This window comes from Sinohyriopsis cumingii, chromosome 1 (assembly GCF_028554795.1).
Source record: "Sinohyriopsis cumingii isolate HCF-2022 chromosome 1, ASM2855479v2, whole genome shotgun sequence".
NCBI classification, from domain to species: domain Eukaryota; kingdom Metazoa; phylum Mollusca; class Bivalvia; order Unionida; family Unionidae; genus Sinohyriopsis; species Sinohyriopsis cumingii.
In genome coordinates this window covers 160,147,459-160,169,558 of record NC_142961.1, presented here as the reverse complement: position 1 = coordinate 160,169,558, position 22,100 = coordinate 160,147,459, and the positions used below count along the sequence as shown (strand labels likewise).

Below are 22,100 nucleotides of genomic sequence, written 5' to 3'. Positions count from 1 at the left end.
ATCACTAGCTACAGTATCCTGTTTGAAACAAAATTATATTTTACCATCACTAGCCTCATTGACCTGTTTCAAACAAAATGATGCCACAGTAACCTTTTCAATGAAAATGTCTTTTTACCGACACTAACCACAGTGACCTTTTTCAGTCAAAATGTTATTTAATCATCACTAGCCACAGTGACCTGTTTCAATCAGATACTCTTATGACACATTAAATCATGGAAAGAAAGAAGTAATAACAATGATTCTTTCAATTCTTGAAGCATTAATAAGCATACGGTTTTAACATCATTTTTGTGGAATGATTGAAATATCTTCATTTGATTAAAATTAATGAGAAAGCATCAATATTTATCCCCATCGAAAATATCTTTCTTTGTTTATGTGGACAGAACTTATTATGCTATTATTATCAATATCTAAATTGGAAAAACAACATCCATCAAAAGTGGACATTAAAATGTCTTTCCATAATTTAGTACCTGCAGGTAATTGCAAAACCATCACAATGGACCAGTGTAGAAATGCAGTTCTTTGGTGATTTACAATGTGTTGACTTGTTGAATGGAGTCAAAAACTGGGTATTAGGGAACATTCTTATGGATTCACACTAGTTTAAGATTTGCCACAATATGATCCATATTTTGTCATCTGCATGGATTATACTGAATTATCTGTATGATTTTAACTTTTTTTTTATGGGAGGGCTGATTTTCTCAGGTATTTGAAGTTTATCTGAGTATTAAGGTCAGGTTAGTATTTGCAAAATAATTTGTTATACATGCAGAAATACTTATCTTATTTTCAGTTGACTTGCTGCTTGTCAGTCCCAGACTGTAGGTATCTGTTTACTGGGGGAACCTCTGGAGTCATCATCATGTACTCAACCAAATACAATCCAGCTAAGGTAAATATACGATAAAATTTTGGTTTACTGTAGATCTATGTGCATATTCTGTTTAATTGTTTTCATAATCTGCATAGAGTTGAATATTATTTCATGGAATGTTTGGTTTGCAAGGAGGCATCTACATCATGCATGAGGATTCATTTTAATGTAAAAGTCTTCAAAATTAAGAACAACTTTTATTTTCCACAGTAACTGTGTTTAACCTCTATTTGACCTCTTAATTGCACAGGTATTGATTGGCTTACATATTTGATGATACAGTAATATTTTGCTTTTATAACATTGCTTTTATGAATATCTAGTTGTAACAAAACCTGATGGGGATGCAGGTCTTATAGGAATTGAAAACATTCTTGCGATAAACTGACCAAGAGACCAATAAACTGACCAAGTTGTGCAAATGAAGACAATTTATTGTAGTGAGTTATTTTTTTTAGGAAAGCGAACTGCAAGTGTTCGGGCACAAAAAGTGTCTGTATGGACATACCAAAGCCATCACAACTCTTGTTGTCTGCAAACCGTACAGCATCCTAGTCAGTGCTAGTGAAGATGGAACATGTATTATATGGGATCTAAACAGGTTAGTTCACATAATTCACACAGTTCATTGTAGACTGTTTTGTTAGTATTTGCTTGTACTAAGCTCTACTAGTCACCGATCAGATGAGTGTATGGAATGGCCTTTTGTCCATCATCTTTTGTCTGATGTCTGTCAGTTATCACAAGATTGTTGCCACAACTCCTCCAAAACTACTTGGAGGATCGCCTTGAACCTTTCACACACATTCAGCCCAATAATAAGATCCAATTGGTCTGAAATGAAAATTGTGCTGCTCAGACATCCTATTTTCCACCACAAAAGCCATCTTGAAAATCTTGTTATTGCTACCCCTCCAAAATGGGTGGTCATATTAGCATGGATTTTTCTATAAAAGAATTCTTATAAATTATTTAGTTGGACCTAAAGGAAAAATGTACTGATTTGATGTCCAGTATGGCAACCATGGCAGCCATCTTGAGACTCATGGTATTGCTGCTTCTCTTGAACAGAAAGTCATATCAAAACAGGATTTTCACCAGAGTACTAATTATGATATCTAGTTGGATACCCACCTCAGCTGCCTTCTTGAAAATATTGTTATTGGTACTTCTTCTGAATGGATGGTCATATCAGCATGGGGTTTCACTGAAAAACTTCATATGATGTCAAGCTGGTCCTAAATGAATGTTTTTCTGCTTTGACATGCAATATATTGCCACATCATCCATCATGAAAATCTTTAAGCTATTTCTCTTGATTGGAAGGTCTTATCAACATGGGGTTTTCACTAAAAGTTTCTTATGATGTCTAGTTGGTTTGAAATGAAAATGATGCAATCTGACATCCAATATGTCAACAGTGGCTGCCATCTTGACAATCTTACCACCACCTTGTCTAAGTAGAAAATCATATCAGCATGGGCTTCTTAGCAGAAGATTGCTGCTCCACTTGAATGGGTGGTCAGATCAATATGGGCTTTTCACCAGACAGAAGAGATTTTATGATGTCTAGTTGGTTTTAAAATGAAAATGGAGCCGATTTGACATCCAGTTTGGCCACCACAGCAACCATCTTGAAAATGTTACTTCTGCTACTCATGAATGGAAATTATATCAGTATTGGGTTTTCACTGGATGACTTCTTATGGGGTCCAGTGGATCTTTAAAGAAATCATTCCGATCTGATATCACTGCACTGGCTGTCTTGAAAATCTTATCCATAATCCTCTTAGATGGCAAGTCATATGAATATCATGTTTTCACCTGAAGAATTCCTAAATAAAAATAGTGTTAATCTGATATCCATGATGGCCACCTTAGTTGGCAGCCATCTTGAAATCATGAAAATCTTGTTATTGTTATTCCTCTTGATTTAAAGGTCATATTGACAAAGTTTTTACCTAAAACCTTTTCTATATTATCTGGTTGGACCTAACTGAAAATGGTATCCCACAGACATCCAATATAGTTTCAACAACAAACAGGTAAAGCATTTTAAATAAGTTTAGTTAGTATTAGTATGAATGACAGTGTGACCACTCTTCTCCACAGACTCTCCTACGTCCGCAGTATAGAAGGCCATAGATCAGGTGTTAAGGTTCTTGCTGTGAGTGACACCATGGGAGACATAGCAAGCGTCAGCAATTGCGGTAAGCTTTGTTAAATACAAGGATCCCTCAATCTTACACTATTAAGGGAGGCACACAATTGAATTCTATTAAAAGCAATGTCACCATATACTGAGGTACATAATACATAGTAATATCATTAAGGAAGCACACAAATAAACTCCTTCTAAGGTGAGTTTACCATATACAGAGGTACATTATACACAGTAATATCATTAAGAAAACACACAAATAAACTCCTTCTAAGGTGAGGTTACCATATACAGAGGTAAATTATACATAGTAATACAGTATTATTAAGGAAGCACACAAATGAGGTCACCATATACTTGGGTTCATTATGCATTGTAATATTGTTAAGGAAGTATACATTTTCATTGGCAAACTGTAGCCCCATCATTACAATTCAAATAAAATTGGTTTAGTATCTTCTTCTTCTTCTTGGGTGGTTTTTAATGGCACCTTTAGAAATTTATCTGGTTATATCACACAGGAAAAGTAATCCATGTGCCTTTCATGAGCACACACACAGACATTCAACTAGGAATGGCCTGGACAGGTACTAAACCTGCAACCCATGGATTATGAAACAAATGCTTTACAAAATAAGCTACCAATTCTCCCTGATTTTGTATTGAATGTTTATCATGGAAATATCTTGGAAACAAAAGGTCATCTACACATTGCCCTAGTAAAGACACAATATAAATAATAAATTGATCAATACAGTAAAGAAAAGGATATGACAGTTTTGATAACAGTTATATTGTTGTTGTTGTTGTTGTTGGGTTTAACGCCATTTTTCAGCACATGATAGGCTATTCATGGCAGCCAGTATTAATGGTGGAGGAAGAACCCTGCAAAACCCCGGGAAGAACTACTGACCCACGAGAAGCTACTGGCAAGCTTTCTTACATACCCACATTGGCCGAATCCAAAGAATCGAACCTACACAGACAGAGTTGAGATGGCAGTGATCCGTAATGGAGAGCACTTTAGACCACTCGGCCACTATGGGCCCCCCAGTAATATTGATAAAGCCACAAAGAATACAGACCTTTACAGTGACTATAGAAATAAATCATCTGGATAAAAATATCTGGCACATGTCTGTTGTGATGTGAAAGCTATTGGTGTTTGAAATCTCGCACAAATTGCACTTCAGAAAGGTTATAGATTGACATTACAATCCTGGCATACAGGTAGTTGACAGCAGATCAAAATATCACACACTCACGCACACACACACACACATATTTGAAAATAGATGGCATACCTTTTACACCAGCATGACCCATAGGTTGCCCATCCATATTGAACAAACACCCATGCACCACTTTAACTGGATTTTACTGTTCACTTTTCAGGGATGGGAAGCTGTCTTCAGTTACATACAGTGAATGCTGAACATGTGGCCACAGTAAAATGTGAGGACAGCATTAACTGTCTGGCATTTTCTGGTGCTCCAGAAGGAGTCTCTATTAATGTTGTAGTTGGTGGACTCAGCTCTGGTATTATTAGGTTAGTATCTCATTTATTTCTGGGAGAGGGATTATGATGTTTCACAAGCCCATCTGTCATTTTCCTTAACATGCCTCTGCTGTAATCTAAAGTGGGGGAATGTTATGCAGGCCCATCTGTCATTTCCCGTCATGTACCCATGGGGTATTCTAATAATTTTCTTCCACTCAGAATTTTTGAAGGGCTGAACGGAACTGAACCAGATTTTTTGCTTTGAGGCTCCAAATTACAAAAATCATGTTCAAGTAACATTTTCAACAACATTTTACAAAATTGGACTGAGTGATATCCCTTGTTTGACTTTGCATATATATTAACCAAGATTTCTTCAGTTGCACATTTAGTAAATAGAGAATATAGTTATCTAAGCCCCTGGTGTTGAAACTTTTCATAGGTCTTATCTAAAATGCAAGTAAGGAATGATTTCTAATATTTTTTTCAGTGAAATTAAATGGGTGAGATTGTGGTTGACTACTGTATTAAAGGTTTGTTTGCAATAATCAAAGAATGGGTTACTGATACTGTCTTGCCAGAACATGAGCAGAGGGTTAATGAAATTTACACTTTTAAATTGTCATAAGGCAACTGTGATGCCATAGTTGTGTGTCATCCATTATCCTTCCATCAACAGAACTCATGATAAGGAGTTATCATGGTGATTATTTTACTCTTTTAAAATTCAGTATGTAAAAGTGATTAGAAAATGCTTAAATATGACACCAGTATGATTTTTTTAAAACTTACCTGACAGGAATTCAGGAACAGGTTTTATTACCGATATTTCTCTTATAAATATGAAGCAGTTTCATATTTTCAATATTCTAATGAGAATTACCATATTTACAGTATATGTTAGGACACCATATATGTCTGGATGCCAGAATTTAATTTTTAAAGCTATTTTTTTGTCTACTGTTTATTCTGGGACAGGTTTTTTTCTTTCTGAATCATATCTTTTGGGACATTTTTTCAATCATATTATCGATGCTTATCCAGTAAAATGATTAATAATGGTAAAAGTTGTACAATTTAAAATTTAAATCATTTGGAACTTGCATGTCCAAAGGTGTGCCCAAACTTAAATTGTATCAAAAATAATAAAATAAAAAGTCTGGTCAATGTTTTTCATACCTTTCTTCCTAACTGCAAGGTTTTGTAGAACACATTTGTATAAGTCTAGGTGCAATATTGGAAAACACTAAAAGTCAGCAGTACATTTAAAATCCTTACATTAAAATATTTTACATTGTCATGCCACTATTCCCATCAAGAGATGCGTATAGGCCATGCTATGCACTGCATTTTATGTTTTATTATGGTATTCACGCATACTACTAGTATCTACTTTTATTTAGGTTGCAATAATTTAAAATATTGCATATTATGTATTGCTGAATGAAGTGTTCATCATTGTTATTATCTAACTGCAGGTGTTTACTAGTAAGTATATTACTTCCATTTCTTCTAAGTATGACCAACTCGTATTTGTATTATAATTTTATTTTGTATTACATTGTGTTTTAATCAATATAAGTTCTGATTTGATTTATATTTGCCTTTTCTTATAAAAAAAGATAACCTTGTGCATAGAACCATGTGATATATAGTGTGGCATGCAAAATAAGCGAGTGGAGTGCAAAAGGTCATTCTGACTTTTTCTCCACTCTGGGAGGATGTATTAACATCGAATGGATGGTTAGTTTTCAGCACAAAAAGGATATGCAGTATTGGCAGGGAAGTTGTACATAATTAAAATTTGTATTACACCCCCACCCACTAAAAATAACCTACATGTTACCTATTTTTTGTCTCGTGTCCTTCAGTGCATCACCTCCATAGGTTTGTAGATGGTCCAACTTAGCAAGACAGGCATCCATCATTGGATGTAATTCGCTATACAGCAGTTATTGCTTCCATAGCTGATGGCTAAGTTATTATGACTGAGCATCAAGAAAAAAGGCTACAAGGAAGACATTTTGTAGCTCAGAAAATACTTGTACAATCCTGCAGCAGTGAAATTAATCTCTGCAGCAAAGGATATCAACATTGCAGACACTGAGTTGTTGCAAGCATACACTGTTTCCACTGCATCTTTGTGATTCTATCCAGTGACTATGATGTCAGATCTGCCAGCCCTAATTACGATTTTGCCTTAAGTCTTGATGCTAGAATTAAAAACTTATGGAATAATAGCAATGTCTTGTGATGGTTTACAAATCTGGGTTTTCGTATTAGATTAAGTTGACTATGGCAGGGAACCAGACTAACTATACAGTGGTCTCTCAGATGCTTTAAACTATAACCAATGTTGTTCTTGCAAAATGCAGACCTGCTTAAAATTACACTTTTATGATCCTTTCATCTAAAAATGTATTAAAGGCAGTTATAGGTTAAAACGGTGATCACAAAAGTATAAATAAAAGATTATTCAGTTACTTGGTAAAGCTTACAAAAAGTGGAAAAGGCAGCGATTACATTTTTAGTACATTATGTTTTGTCAGCTTAAGCATTGCCTATAGCATGGGCAAGAAGGTTGTTGCCACCATGTGAATTCCAAAGCATAAAGTATACATTGCATCGAAATCTAGCTGTAAGTGACATTTGGATTTGTTGTGCAAGAAACTGAACTGGAGGTCAAAAAGGCCGAAGACATTTTTACAAACTTTTTAGTTGAAAGACATATGTTGCAATTGCTGCATCAGACCCTGCATCTTGTTTCCCAAATCATCAGTAGCAAATAGTTGTTGGTATGGTAGAAAAAAAACTATTGCAACACTATAAGTCAATTCATAAAGAATTGTGAATAATATTTCATCCCAACCCTTCAGTATAGCCACTGAATGTGGCAATAATTGTGAGAAAATAAAAATTAAGGAATGTGCTTTAGAGGAGGGACAGTAAAAAAAAATCAGTTACAGGATGAAAGGGCTTTGACTATGCATAAGGCTTTGACTATACATAAGGCTTTGACTATGCATAAGGCTTTGACTATGCATAAGGCTTTGTGGTCTAAGAGAATGAAGCTTTATTGCTTATTTCTAGATCATTACTTAACCTAATGCTGCAACAGGAAGAACCTGCGATCCACAGACTTAGAGAAACACACCTGAATTATTCATACAAGTGTCGGTCAATTGATAAAGGCTTCAGAAATTTAAAATTTCAAGGATCTTACTGACATGTAAGAAACAAAAATCAGATGATACAGTAGATTCCGAATACATGGCGGAAAAGTGAGCTGCATGAAAGCATACTCAATAAATTTTATGAAGAAGACTATTACTTAAGTGTTTGGGATTTGATAATGAAGATGTGTACCTCAAATAATGAACAGCTCAAGCACAGTGCTGTTGCTGATATATCGAAAAGAATGATGAATGATTTTAGCATTGTGATATATTTTGCATGTTTGAACCCAACGAAACTAACTGGAAAGATAACTTGGAAGCAAGTGTTTGAATTATCAAGTGAATGAATTGTATCCAGAAGTCTAAAACACTGAAGGAATAAACAAGAAATGGGATCTTATCAATAAAGTTCAGGATGCCAGTTGAATTACAAATTGTTGTCCAGCATCATGAAGACTGTGAAGACTGTGCATGTTGGTACACATACACATATGCAGACTGTAAGAGGGTGTTCTCATTTTTTTAAAACACTACTCATATTAGTTGATACCTTGGAAGCAATCCTAGTGAGGAAAGCAAAGAGAAGAGAATGTTTCAAAATTGAGTTTGACCAGAAGTTTCTCAGAAAGTGCCATGTACCAGTCCTAACAGAAGCAGTAGAGTGCAAGTTAAAACAAAGAAACGAACTATAACAGTTGTAACATTACTTGTTGACTGTACATGACATTTTTTGTACAACTTACTGAAAATTGGTCCAACTTACTGAAAACAATCAACTGCCTTATCAAAAATGTCTCTTTAGGGTTGGTAGATCTGTGATGTGGCTCACTCATTTCAGTCATTGTTCTGGTTCTTCTTCAAATACGTTACCCAATCATAATACCTTAGAAGAACTACTACTACTACCTCACAAATCCAGCCCTCCCAGGGTAAAACATTTAGCTAAAAAGCTAATCATTATCAGCCCACGTAGGTGGCAGTTAGAATGGTTTTCCCCTTGGAACTGTGATTGGCATCAAATCCAGTGAAATTGTCAGTTACTAATGCCACTAATACTGAGTAACATACCCTAACCCTCATAGTATACTTTGGGCATATGATGTCCATCTTGGTGCCTCAGTTCCTAAGATGTGTCTTCAAATGCTCTCAAGCCTCTGGCACCCAAAGGGAGCCTATGCTTAGTAAGAGTATATAACTCAGCATACTTCACAGGTAGCATGAGAGACATCGGCTTCATCACCTTAATACAGAAACGATGAAAACTGGTCCTCAGCTTCCCTCGTTATTATTAGATCTTACTATGATGAGTGAAACTCCACCTTGCAAGCTTGGACTGAAATTTTTGTATGCCCACTCCCATCTGAGTTCTGTCATTCTCTTTCCTCTACATCACTTGCCATTTCTAAAGTTCTGACATCAGGTGGTCATTGTCTATGGAAGAATCTGCTTTCAACTGCTTCCACAATATGACAAAGTTTCTGATATTTTGGGACTCTTTAAAATTGACACAAGTTTCAAGTGCCTAGGGATGTTTTTTCTTGCAATGCCTTCCATCAGTTTTCCATTTGTATACCCATGAGTTGATTCATAACGTTATGTCTAGGATGAACATTGCGTCTATTATATATGGTGATCTTCAATAAGCAGAATACCCATCTAGATTCTCCAGCCACCAATGAAGGTTTTCAAAATGGTTTTCATTTTGAGAATGTTGATGTGCAAATAATGATCCTGAGGGTGCAACTGTCCTATGGCATCCCAAAATAGTAGAAAACTTTCTCCACCAGTCTTGTGTCTGCATCTGTTGTGATTGCCAGATTATCCCTAATACAAGTTTGGATTTGTTTCCCTGCCTTTGAGATGCAACTTCATATTGTGCCGATTTGTGCATCACGTTTTTTGTTTTTAAGCTTAATGACCTAATGAATCCTGTAAAATTATGAAGCTCCGTTCTTGTTATTACAAACAGTTATAAAAATAATAGTGAATTGCAAGAAACTAATAGCATTTCAACCATTGTTTACAAATATTGTCAAAGCACACAAGAAGGGTGCATAAATTTATAAATCATTCTTTTCATGTGTTGTGAACTTAATAACTTTTAGTTTTCCATGTCACATGATGTGATTTGAACCAGTTGAAATTCATGTTACAAAAGCTTGGTAAAAGTATGTAATTAGTCTTGTTTGAATTGGACTGACTAGCAGACTGGACCTTTTTTCAGAATATGGAGCAGCTGGGATCTGACACCAGTCCGTGATCTGAGACAGAAAGATCTGATAGCTGTACCTGTGATAAGGTAACTTCAGCAGCACATGTCTAGCTAATATGCTACATGTTTAGATATATTATTACATCTTGAAAATCAAAATGTAAATAATTTTAGTAAGATCTAATAACATTATGAATAGTGATGACAGTTTTTAAAAATTTGCAATAAACACATTAATAATAAATTTACAGTAAGACACATTTATAACATTTACAGTAAAACACGTTTATAACATATATACAGTAAGACACATAACATTTACAGTAAAACACGTTTATAACACATTTACAGTAAAATACATTTAATAACATTTACAGTGAAACATTTATAACATTTACAATAAAACACATAAAATTTACAGTAAAACACAACATTTAAATTAAAACACATTCATACCACATTTACATTAAAACACATATATAAATTTAAAGAAAAACATTTTTAGCACATTGCAGTAAAACTCATTTACAGTAAAACATTTATTATGTATTTACAGTAAAACACATAATGCATTTGTAGTAAAACATTGATAACATTTAGTCAAACATATGTATAACACATTTAAAGTAAACCACATTTATAAGACATTTACAGTAAAATGCATTTATAATACATTTACGATAATATATTGACAGTTAATACATTTATGACACAGCGCTCCAGTGGCCTAGTGGTTAGAGCATCCACCGCGGATGTAGGAGGTTGTGGGTTCAAACCCCAGCCAAGTCATACCAAAGACTTAAAAAAATGGTACTAACAGCTGCCTCGCTAGGCGTTCAGTATTAAGAGGTTAGTGTTTTACTGGTCAGCCTGGTGTCAGGATAATGTGACTGGCTGGGACATGATGCTTCATGTCTGCGGCATGATGTCCCAGTGCTAGACATCACTATAAACTGTCACACTGCAGACATCATAGCGATATGACTGAAAAATTGTTAAAGCTATGTTAAAAATCAAAATCACACACACACACACACACATTTATGACACATTTAAAGGAAAAGACATTTATGACACATTTTCAGTAAAACATATTATTAACAAAGCACTCTGAACAATAGGTAAAATTACTTGAATGTATCCATAATTTTTTATATTCCTATTATAATGCATAGAACATCTTACTTCATTGGGATTTTACTTCTCAAACCAAATAGATGTTACTTAAGTTTTAACATGTATTGCTGTATTTATTCCTTTATTCTTTATTTTTCCCACTGTATCTTGCCATATTTCCAATTCGTTTTAAACCGTTTATTATATTTGTTTCAGATATGGTATTTCCAGCATGTTTGTGATGCATTTTTTGCTAGACATAAATAAAGATATTTTCTTAACATAAATACAGATATCTTCTAATACATACAGATATCTTCTAAATATACATTCATGTATCTTCTAAATATACATTCACATATCTTTAAACATACATACAGATATCTTCTAAACATCCATTCAGATATCTTCTAAACATTAATACAGATATCTTCTAAACATACAGATATCTTTTAAACATAAACACAGATATCTTCTAAACAGATATCTTCTCAACATAAATACTGATATCATCTAAAGGATAGTCTTGTAATCCTGACTGCTCTAAAGTTACAGTTATTTTGGATTGGAGAATTGTATTCTTTTGTCTGACTTTTCTTTTGTTAATTGTATGATTGAATTATCTCTTACATTTCACTGTCTTCAAATTCTGAAAGTATTCTTATGAGATTTTTAATAAATTTAATATCTCTTAGTGCATATAATTGTACAGGGTCTTTTCTTATCTTAGCTTACCTCATCCTCCTTTGGCTTTATTTTTGGCTTGGAGGGAGTTCAACCCTCGAATCCCTCTGTGGCTTATGCGATGGTCATGCCTACCATATTCCCAGAAATTGTTGCTTATTTTTTAGACCTAAAAAGTGTTTTGACGTCCCAAGGGCAGGTCCATGCACTTAACCAAAACAGTGATTTTTTCCAGATGAGAATTTAACTTTTCATATATGTAAAAAAATGATTGGAAATTCAGATCTGAATAAAAGAAAATAACTTGTCTTTCTGCATTTAATACACTTAACACAAAGGAAACAATAGTTGGGAGACTTAGTATTGGCAAATATCATCACCATACAAATACATATAGGAGCAAACATGAAATCAAAACCACACTGACATTCACTAAAAACCTACACCCTGTTTCTGTTGTTAAAATCCATTGGATGGAAAAATATAGTCCTAATTATAGTAGATACAGTCTTTGCTGCTCTTGATATTTCAGTTATGTGTTAGAAGGTAATACAACTGTCATTAGTGTTCATCACTTCACTGACTCAAGACTGGATACTACTGGTTTTCAAACTTCTCTACTGGATTCTCTGAGCAAATCCTGGTCAGAACTGGACGATCATAAATTTAACATTGTCAAAACTGTATCTGATGCAGTCTGATCATGAGATATGCTTGTCTGTATAGAAAAATTAACATACATCACGTTTGGGAAGGGGAAGGTATATTATTTTCAGGTTTAATGGGCTTTACAGGCAATACAGCAATAATATACACCTCTCTAGTACAGATGGTAACACTTTGTCAGCTCAAAACAATCCATGCAAGCACAAGTGTGTTCTTATTATTATCTTTCAGTGAATCGGTTTCATGGTTAGAATCATCCTGAAAAGTATAGGTCAGTTAATAGGTAGTATTTTAGCAAGATCATTATAAAGGATAATAACAAAGAACTAATCTGAAATGTTCAGTTCATTGTGTCGAATATGTTACATTCAGTTGATGCTCCTATTTCGACAGACAGCATCACAGAAATGACATTTATTTTTGCTTGCTTTGCTGATAGCTAATTGCTTCCAGAATCGCCTTCAAAAATGAATTGCACTTAATATTCTGACAACTAAAATAATCACGTTTTGCATTTTACTTATGAAGTAAAATCGGACTTCAGAGACAGTATTGCCACTGTTCACAAACTTTTCAATAATACAGATGGCTTAAACATTCTCATTCAGGGCAGTATTTAACAAGTGTTATTCTTCTACAGGCATCTAGCATTTCTGATTTACCTCTGTCAGTTTGTTCCACTTCATGGTCTGTACCTATGCAAATAGCACAAAGGGCTCATCTACTGCAGTACATCACACTAGCTATTAATTATCAGCTAATTATGTAAAATCTGAAATGTTGGTTAATACCTGACCCTTTTGCCTTTTAATTGCAGCTATTTAAGCTGCCCAAAGTGTAGTTTTGCATCAGCTCCAATCAGCACTGTTTACCATTTATACATGCTACATGCAGATTTTGTTTCTGTTCAGTATACTGGAGTAGCGGTGGTAGTTTGTTTTCGAAAATAACTGAAAATTGTGTTTTTAATATTCCATGCCATGTTATGGCAGGTATGCATGGTGTCCATTGTCCAAATTTTGTTTGTATTACTAATAATAGGAACAGACTGTATGGTCTTACTAATATTAGCAACTCCACTGGACTTTCAGGAAAATGTTATTTTAAGGGAAGCAACTCAATGAAAATCGTTATACATTATCATAGTTAACTTATTTCTGTTGGTTTTATTCCACAAATGGTAAAATATGAAACAATAATAAAAATGCTTTTTAAAAGGAAAGCAACACTGTCATTCCTCCAGAATTGTTTCAAATATCAATATACATTCTTTGTTGAACAGTAAAGAAAAGAAAATAAAACAAAATTTAAAAAAAATATGAACAATATTTATAGTAGTATGTTTACATTAGTTGAACATACCATGAATTATAAAACGTAAAAAAAGTATCTCAAGAGTAATGTTCTATCATCAGTATTCTCAATGCTTTGATCAGTATTCTCAATACTTTGATCAGTATTCTCAATACTTTGATTATCATTTCTCTGTGCCTGTGTTAAAATTGAATGATTCATTTCATTTTTCAGTGTGGCCTACACATGTGACTCTCAGAAGCTGTACATATCAAGCTGTGATGGGCGTGTCATGCTGTGGGACTACAGTAATCAGCCTAGATCAAAACAACCCAAATTCAAACCATTTCTTTTTCCATCCTGATGATATTAGTTAAGTTTTAAGTGAGGTTTTTTCTGAACAAAAGACTTTTTTGTCTGGTTTTGTCCTATGGATAGAAAGTAAAAATTGTATATAATGGTTGCTTAGACATATAAACATTTCAAAGCATATAGAATTACACAGTTATATTTAAAGTAAGGGAAGACTGTATGATACAAAATTCTGGTATTATCAATGGTCAACTTTATGGTAATGTTTAGAGAAAAAGTATCAAATTATGTACTCAGAGTCTTCAAGAGCAACACCAATCTTTTGGGGGCACTGGATGGCTGAGTGGTCTAAAGCACTTGACCTTTACTGACCATTGCCATCTCACCTCTGTCTCCCTGGATTTGAGTCTCAGGCTGAGGCTATATGGGTACATGAGAAAGCTTGCAGGTAGCTTCATGGGGGTTGGTTGTTTTTCAGAGGTTTTCTTGGGTTCTTCCTCCATCAGTTCTACTGGCCACCATGTATAGACTATCATGTGCTGAAAAATGGCATTAAACCCAGAACAACAAAAAGATGAATGATTGAAAAACGAGCACTCTCTATTGCCCATAGATGTTGTTCACTTCATTATTGGTAAATTGAATGAAAAGTTTTAACTTTTTTGAATAAATTCTATTATCAGCAATTTAAGTAGAAATTTTTAAAGGCAGAGCTCAGATATAAACATAACTTATTTTGCTCTGTGGATGACACATGACTAGATGGCTAGAACCTCCGTGTATGATAGATGGCTAGAACCTCTGTGTATGACAGATGGCTAGAACCTTTTTCTTCTTTCAGAAATTACCTCACTTTACCCTCCTGTTGCTTATGCTGCTCTGCATGTGATTATTTTGTTTGCAACTTATGTTAAAATGTGTTTGTACCAGACATTGTAATACATGTTATAAAATGTGTGTGTACCAGACATTGTAATACATATTATAAAATGTGTGCATACCAGACATTGTAATACATGTTATAAAATGTGTGCATACCAGACATTGTAATACATGTTATAAAATGTGTGTACCAGACTTTGTAATACATGTTATAAAATGTGTGTGTACCAGACTTTGTAATACATGTTATAAAATGTGTGTACCAGACTTTGTAATACATGTTATAACATGTGTGTACCAGACTTTGTAATACATGTTATAAAATGTGTGTACCAGACTTTGTAATACATGTTATAACATGTGTGTACCAGACTTTGTAATACATGTTATAAAATGTGTGTACCAGACTTTGTAATACATGTTATAAAATGTGTGTGTACCAGACTTTGTAATACATGTTATAAAATGTGTGTGTACCAGACTTTGTAATACATGTTATAAGATGTGTGTGTACCAGACTTTGTAATACATGTTATAAAACATGTGAGTACCTGATTTGTTGTTGTTGTTACTTTTGTTGCATGGTTTAACACCATTTTTTAGCACCAGATAGGCTATACATGGCAGTCAGTATAAATGGTAGAGGAAGAACCTGGTAAAACCCCGGAAAGAACCACCAACCCATGAGAAGCTACTGGCAGGTTTTCTCACGTACCCACATTGGCCAAGCCCAAGACTCGAACCCACACAGACCAAGGTGAGACTGCAGTAATCTGTAACAGTGAGCGCTTTAGACCACTCTGCCACTCAGGGTGCCCCCTGACTTTGTAATACATGTTATCAAATATGTGACTACATGACCTGCTTTGTAATATATGTAATGAAAGAAGTGAGTACCTGACTTTTGTAATACATATTATAAAATGTGAGTACCTGATCTGATTTGTAATACATGTTATAAAATGTGTGAGTACCTGACTTTGTAATACATGTTATAAAACGTGAGTACCTGACTTGGTTTTTTAATATATATATATATATATATATATATATATATATATATATATATATATATATATATATATATATATAATGAAATATGTGAGTACCTGACTTTGTAATACATATTATAAAACATGTGAGTACCTGATTTGATACCTGACTTTGTAATACATATTATAAAACATATGAGTTTTATATGACTTTGTGATACATGTTTAAAAAAATTGAGTACCTGACTTTGTAATATATGTAATGAACATGTGAGTACCTGACTTTGTAATACATGTTATAAAACATGTGAGTACCTGACTTTGTAATACATGTTATAAAACATATGGGTACCTTGCATTTTAGATGTCAATAGGTTGTTTACACAGCACTGTAGGTGCATCATATTACAAGGTAGAGTCGGTTAAATTTGCATCAAAATGAAGGACAAATTCACATTTCATATTTTGTCAATAATTTAGAAATAGTTAAGCTACAGAAGGGAGAGCACTCATTGATGAAAAGCTATGTCAGTGATCACAAACTCTGCAGTACTGTATACAAGTAGATCTACAAGTTTTCTTTGTCTCACTTTGTACTTCTTTCTTTTTGTCTTTTTTTAATTTCTTGTTATCTAACAAGATTACAAAATGTCCATCAAACATACCCTGCTGTGCAGGAAGGAACATGATGGTGTTATTAACTTTCACCAGTTCAACAGCCAGGTTGATGTGTGGTTTTCACGTTTTCATTGACTTAATTGGTATTTGACCAGTAGCTAAATTCTATATCCATTGTACTTACAAACTTTGATATATCTCAAAGTAGCCTTTAATAAAATATTTGTGTCCTTGCTGTTTATTTTTAAATATGGTTTCAGGCAGGTATTGTTTTCATAGATTAGTGAGCAAATCCTTTATTGTTATAGTGCATGTATATGCAATGGTTACCCAACCAAACAGATTCCAGTAAGGAGAACTTTCCTTGATGATATTGGCAGCTAAAATTCAAACTGACCCCAGAGGAAAAATTCTTCCTCTCATAACACAGTCTTAGCCTTAGATATTGATCTGCTTTATTTATTTTGTGGAAGATTTTTTTTATCCCATTAGCCACAATAACATTGGTAGGGGTATATAGTACAACCCTTGTCCATGCATATGTATGTCTGTCTGTGTGTCCGGTCTTCCTTGGGTAAGGTTTTCATTTAGGTCATTTCATGTACTGGTGGGGTATCTGTGTTCCATGAACACATTCTAGCTCTTTTCTAGCATAATGTTCAGTCAGATGTTCTGGAATTGGATGTGACAAACTTTCATTGGTAATATAATGGAGAAACCCAGATGTATGGTATCATAATATTGCACATAGCATAACAAGAGATCGGACCTGAACCTACACAGATGCATGCAGAGAGCTTTACCACTATGATATTCAAGCCCTGCAGAGAGGATTTTAATTCGGTGTTTGTGACCTTAATCTGTCAAATCTGATAATCTGTATAATAATGATGATTTTTTATTTTAAGTTCATCCTCACAGCTGTGTTCATGGCATATCAAGTCTTTGAGGTGCCATTTCCAGTGGCATCATTAGCAGTTGCCAAGTATGTGTGGTCGTTAGCCAATTCTAACAATATCTGTAAACTTTATGTGAATAAGTTAAAAGGTAACCTTTAAAAGTGCTTTAATTAAGTCCATTTTTTAAATCTTAATATTTGTGATTTTGTTAAATTTTAAATTCTTTTTTTTACACCCAGTTTTACATGTGTCATTCTTTTATTGTCCTTTCTAATTTATTTTAGTTTCATTCAGAAAACCACACAAAAAATTAGGCTTGATTTGGGAAATCTGATGTGAAAATATTTGCATCTTTTTTATGATGAATTTAGCAAATTTCTCTTTGTCAGATTAATTACATTAGAAAGTACATAAGAACATTTACCCTCACATTTAAAAAGAATGAAATTTGAAATGCATAAAACAGATATGGTTTAAAACATTCCATACTCGGATTACAATATTGTGTTTTGTAGTTTAGTGCCTATAATACTCTAAATTTATACAGGTATGGCAGATTACATATTTTTCTTCTATATTCCAACACCGAAATATATGAATGCCATTTTTTCGCCGTGTGCATGATAATATATGCATATATGTGTGGATGATAATGTATATGTGTAGATGACAATGTATGCATATATGTGTGGATGACAATGTATGCATATATGTGTGGATGACAATGTATGCATATATGTGTGGATGACAATGTATGTATATATGTGTGGATGACAATCTATACATATATTTATGGATGACAATGTATGCATATATGTGTGGATGACAGTGTATGCATACATTTACAGATGACAGTGTATGCATTTGTGTGTGCATGACAATGTATGTATCCTAATGTGATTGATCATGTATATATATATATATATATATATATATATATATATATATATATATATATATATATATATGCAAATAACAATGTATGCATATATAAGTTTGGATAATAATGTATGCATATATATGCAGATGACAATGTGTAAATGTGAATGTATGTCTCCTTGTTAAAACTGAATAATTGTTGGAGTTAACTAATATATTTTTATACATTTTTATTGTTGATTATATGTTTAAAACGATGTGCTAATAGTACTTTTACCAATATTCCAGTTGATGTGAGAGAGTTTATGCTTGGTATATACTTGCTTATAAGGCAATTCAGATTGCAAACTACACAGACCCAGATATGTCATCGCATTATGCACCAATAGATCTGGGTCTGTGCAATTTGTTTTCAGTAATCAGTAGTACAAACAACCTAGACCCTGATCTGCTGGTGCATTATTCGATGGTGGATCAGGATCTTTGTTTTTGTTGCAGTTGGGCTCAACTTATAAGCAGGTACATATGGTATTCAGAATTTTACATATATGTATTAATCGTATGGAATATCTATAGAAGAAATGTTTGTAAGGACCATAGGAGTGTCATTAAAATAACTAAATTTATCTGTGAATAATAATAATGACTACATCATTTACTCTTTCAAAAAGCACTCAACCACATTTGTTATCATATATATATATATATATATATATATATATATATATATATATATATATATATATATATATATATATTTATAGATAGATTGCAAGACAAACACACTGCAATTAGAAACAAAAGCATGCTATAAATAATTATAGGTAAGGAAACATATTTATACTCCAGTTTTATATATGTATGTACTACTGTTTTATGTTTCTACGGATGTATACATGTATATACTCAAGGTTGTTATTCCATTAAAAATTGTTTTTGCATTATGCCAAAATACTCTAATCTTGCCTTGAATCATTTGTCCTTGAAGATATTCAGTCTATATGAATGTAAATTCATTTCAGTGATTCGCCGTTTATCAATGATAGGGCTTATTTATACATTGTATGGTGGATATTTTGTTGTAATTTTGTTTATGCATGAGTGGTGGATATGGGCAGGGGTCACCTTGGATTTGATCTGTGTGTATTGGAGGCAGGAAGAAGATTGGCAAATGTATCTTTTCTATTGGGGGTGTACCATAGATATTCACTTATAAGTCAAGTCAAACTGCAAACAACATAGATCCAGATCTGCAATATCATAGCAGAATGCACCTACAGATCAAGGTTGGGCAATGTTATTGTTCTACTGATTATTCCTAACAAACTGCACAGACACAGAACTGCAGGCACTTTATGTGATGGCAGATCTGGGTCTGTGCAGTTTGCAGTTGGTCTCTTGTTCTAAGCATACATATATGGTATACTTTTCATCCCAATTGTCCTCTTTCAGGTGGCATGAATATAACATAGGAATTTTAAAAATACCTTAGAAAATGTATTAACTTCTTGAAAGTTTTCAGTCTGCTTGTGTCAAGCTAGAATTTGCCAAAGGATTTAACCAGTATTTCACTATCAAGTTGACTATTGAGTTGTATTGATAGGTACCATTTCAAGCCAGTAATTCAATTTTTTAAAATAAATTCCTTTATATAGAAATGGTCTGTCATGGCAAAATCTTGCCCCTGCCTGTTCAGTTGTCTCACCCAAGTAACTACCTTTTCTAGATAAAACTCCAAAGTTTAGGTGTGTACAGATACTCACCTACACACATACGAACACAAACATACACACTTTGTCACTTGCTCTTTCACAAAATATCATGGGAGAAAAATGCTTTGCATCATGAATTTGTAAACCAATGCTTTCGAACTGTTCAAGAATAGTCAGATTGGATTATTGCATGTTCAAGATGGAACAGAGTTTTGAACAAAGTGGGCAAATTATGGAGAATAAAGAAATGAGGTCTTTTTTCCATTTTAGGCAAGTTTTAAGTGACATTTTTTTCCAGACAAAGTAGATAGTAATAACACGGGAGTCACTACCACATAATGAATGTTTACATTAGGTTCGTTGTTCTGTGGATATTAGTCCTGAAAGAGCCAGCTTTAAATAAAAATGGCCTCAAATCTTAATGATGATCATTTGCGTCTATGAAATATAATTAACACTCTTTTCAAAAAGGGTTCTTTTGCTGAAAATGTTTGCAAAGCTTAACAGTTATGGAACCTTTGTTAGTGGACACCTTCATGTAAAGGACACCAATTCTTAAAGGAAAACATCGATGAACCAAACACTGTCTCTTCATTTGGTTTCCATATTCAGTATCTCTGTAAAAAATATATATCAGTTGGTGTCTTACATACAGTGGTTTGACTAAATTTTGGTTGAAATGTGTAAGGGTTTTAAACACATTCTATTCTCTAACTTTTAGTGTACCGTGTCTACTCGTTTATAAGTCGAGTCAAACTGCAAACAACAAAGATCCTCATAGCATAGTGCACCTGCAGATCAGGGTCTATGCTGTTTGTTCTACTGATTACTCCTAACAAACTGCATAGACCGAGATCTTCCAGAGCATTAAGCAGTGGCAGAACTTGGTCTGTGTAGTCTGCTTATAATGAATATATATGGTATTTACATTTTACCTCACAGGGTCAAAGGGCATGTCCACTTATGAAATGACCCTGTGACAGTCTTCCTTCCTTTATTCATCATTTGTCAATGGACATCTTCTATTTATAGGTTTTAAACACTGTTTGAATTTCAACCAGATGTGGCAAAGAACATCCTGACATGAAGGCCTTGCATGTTTTTAGAGTAAAACCTGACCAGAAGGACCTTTTTTCATGCACAGGTCCATGGTGTTATATAATGTGATCACAGAAGGGGTGGTTTTTTAAGACAGGTTTCACTGTAAAAAGCATCCAAGCAGTGACCCCTTTTAAATTTACAAAAGATGTTGTTGGTCAAATAGGGTTTCTGTCACTAATAGTTCAAAACAGTTATAACATTTATTTAACAAAATACCCACCATCTTTAACCATATTTGCAGAAATACTATCCTGACCTCGATTGCACTCATCAAGTTGCTGTTCCATAAACAATATTAGGCCCACTTTTTTTCTTGTTTTATTAATTCATCACTTATGATTTAGTATGCTTAACAATTTCTTGATGTATTGCACACCAATAATATTCCCAACAATGATACTGTTTGGAATGACTTTCAAAATACACCATGAAATGGTGATTTTTAAAAATAAAATTATTGTTATTGAAGAATAATGCTGGCATTTGTTGTCTATTATTTTGACTAAGAAATTTAATAAAACCAGCTGCCACCACCCTAAAACATGTAGATTAATTTATACTTGCCGTTAGTAAACCAAATGATTACCCCTAGCTAATGATTACCACCAATGATTACCCAATGCCAATGATTACCCCCAATGATTACCCCATGCCAATGATTACCCCTAGCCAACCCATTCAGCTATTAGAATGTTATTAATTTTGATTGCTATACCATCAAAAGTAATCTAAAGTACTAAATTAAGTTTGTGCTGTCTTGACTCGTCGTCCATCTTACTACAGTAGTTGATTTCCCTTGGCTAACAAATAAATGGAAACTCATAATGGAAAATATTTTCAATGCCACTTTCAGTACTGTAAATTTACTCTGTAAAAAATAATGTATGTTATCATCTGAAACATTTTGCTACACAAATGAATTTAAAAATATGGTACCCAAGAACAAATTATAGATATTAGGCAAAGGGAGATAATAGAAAGTCAACTCACTTTCTCATTTGATTTTG

General features: G+C 33.7%; 1 protein-coding gene across 1 annotated transcript in view; it reads left to right on the top strand.

The window, feature by feature from the left end:
- The window catches only part of LOC149808240 (lysosomal-trafficking regulator-like), a 250,120-nt gene extending 228,553 nt beyond the window's left edge, over positions 1-21,567 (top strand). Inside the window, exons 49-54 of the mRNA XM_089975328.1 lie at positions 809-907; positions 1,348-1,490; positions 3,002-3,099; positions 4,446-4,599; positions 9,952-10,026; positions 13,933-21,567. Coding sequence (XP_089831454.1) covers positions 809-907; positions 1,348-1,490; positions 3,002-3,099; positions 4,446-4,599; positions 9,952-10,026; positions 13,933-14,062 — 699 coding nt within the window. The 3' untranslated portion in view covers positions 14,063-21,567. The remainder of the gene's footprint in view (positions 1-808; positions 908-1,347; positions 1,491-3,001; positions 3,100-4,445; positions 4,600-9,951; positions 10,027-13,932) is intronic.
- Positions 21,568-22,100: the final 533 nt, after the last annotated feature.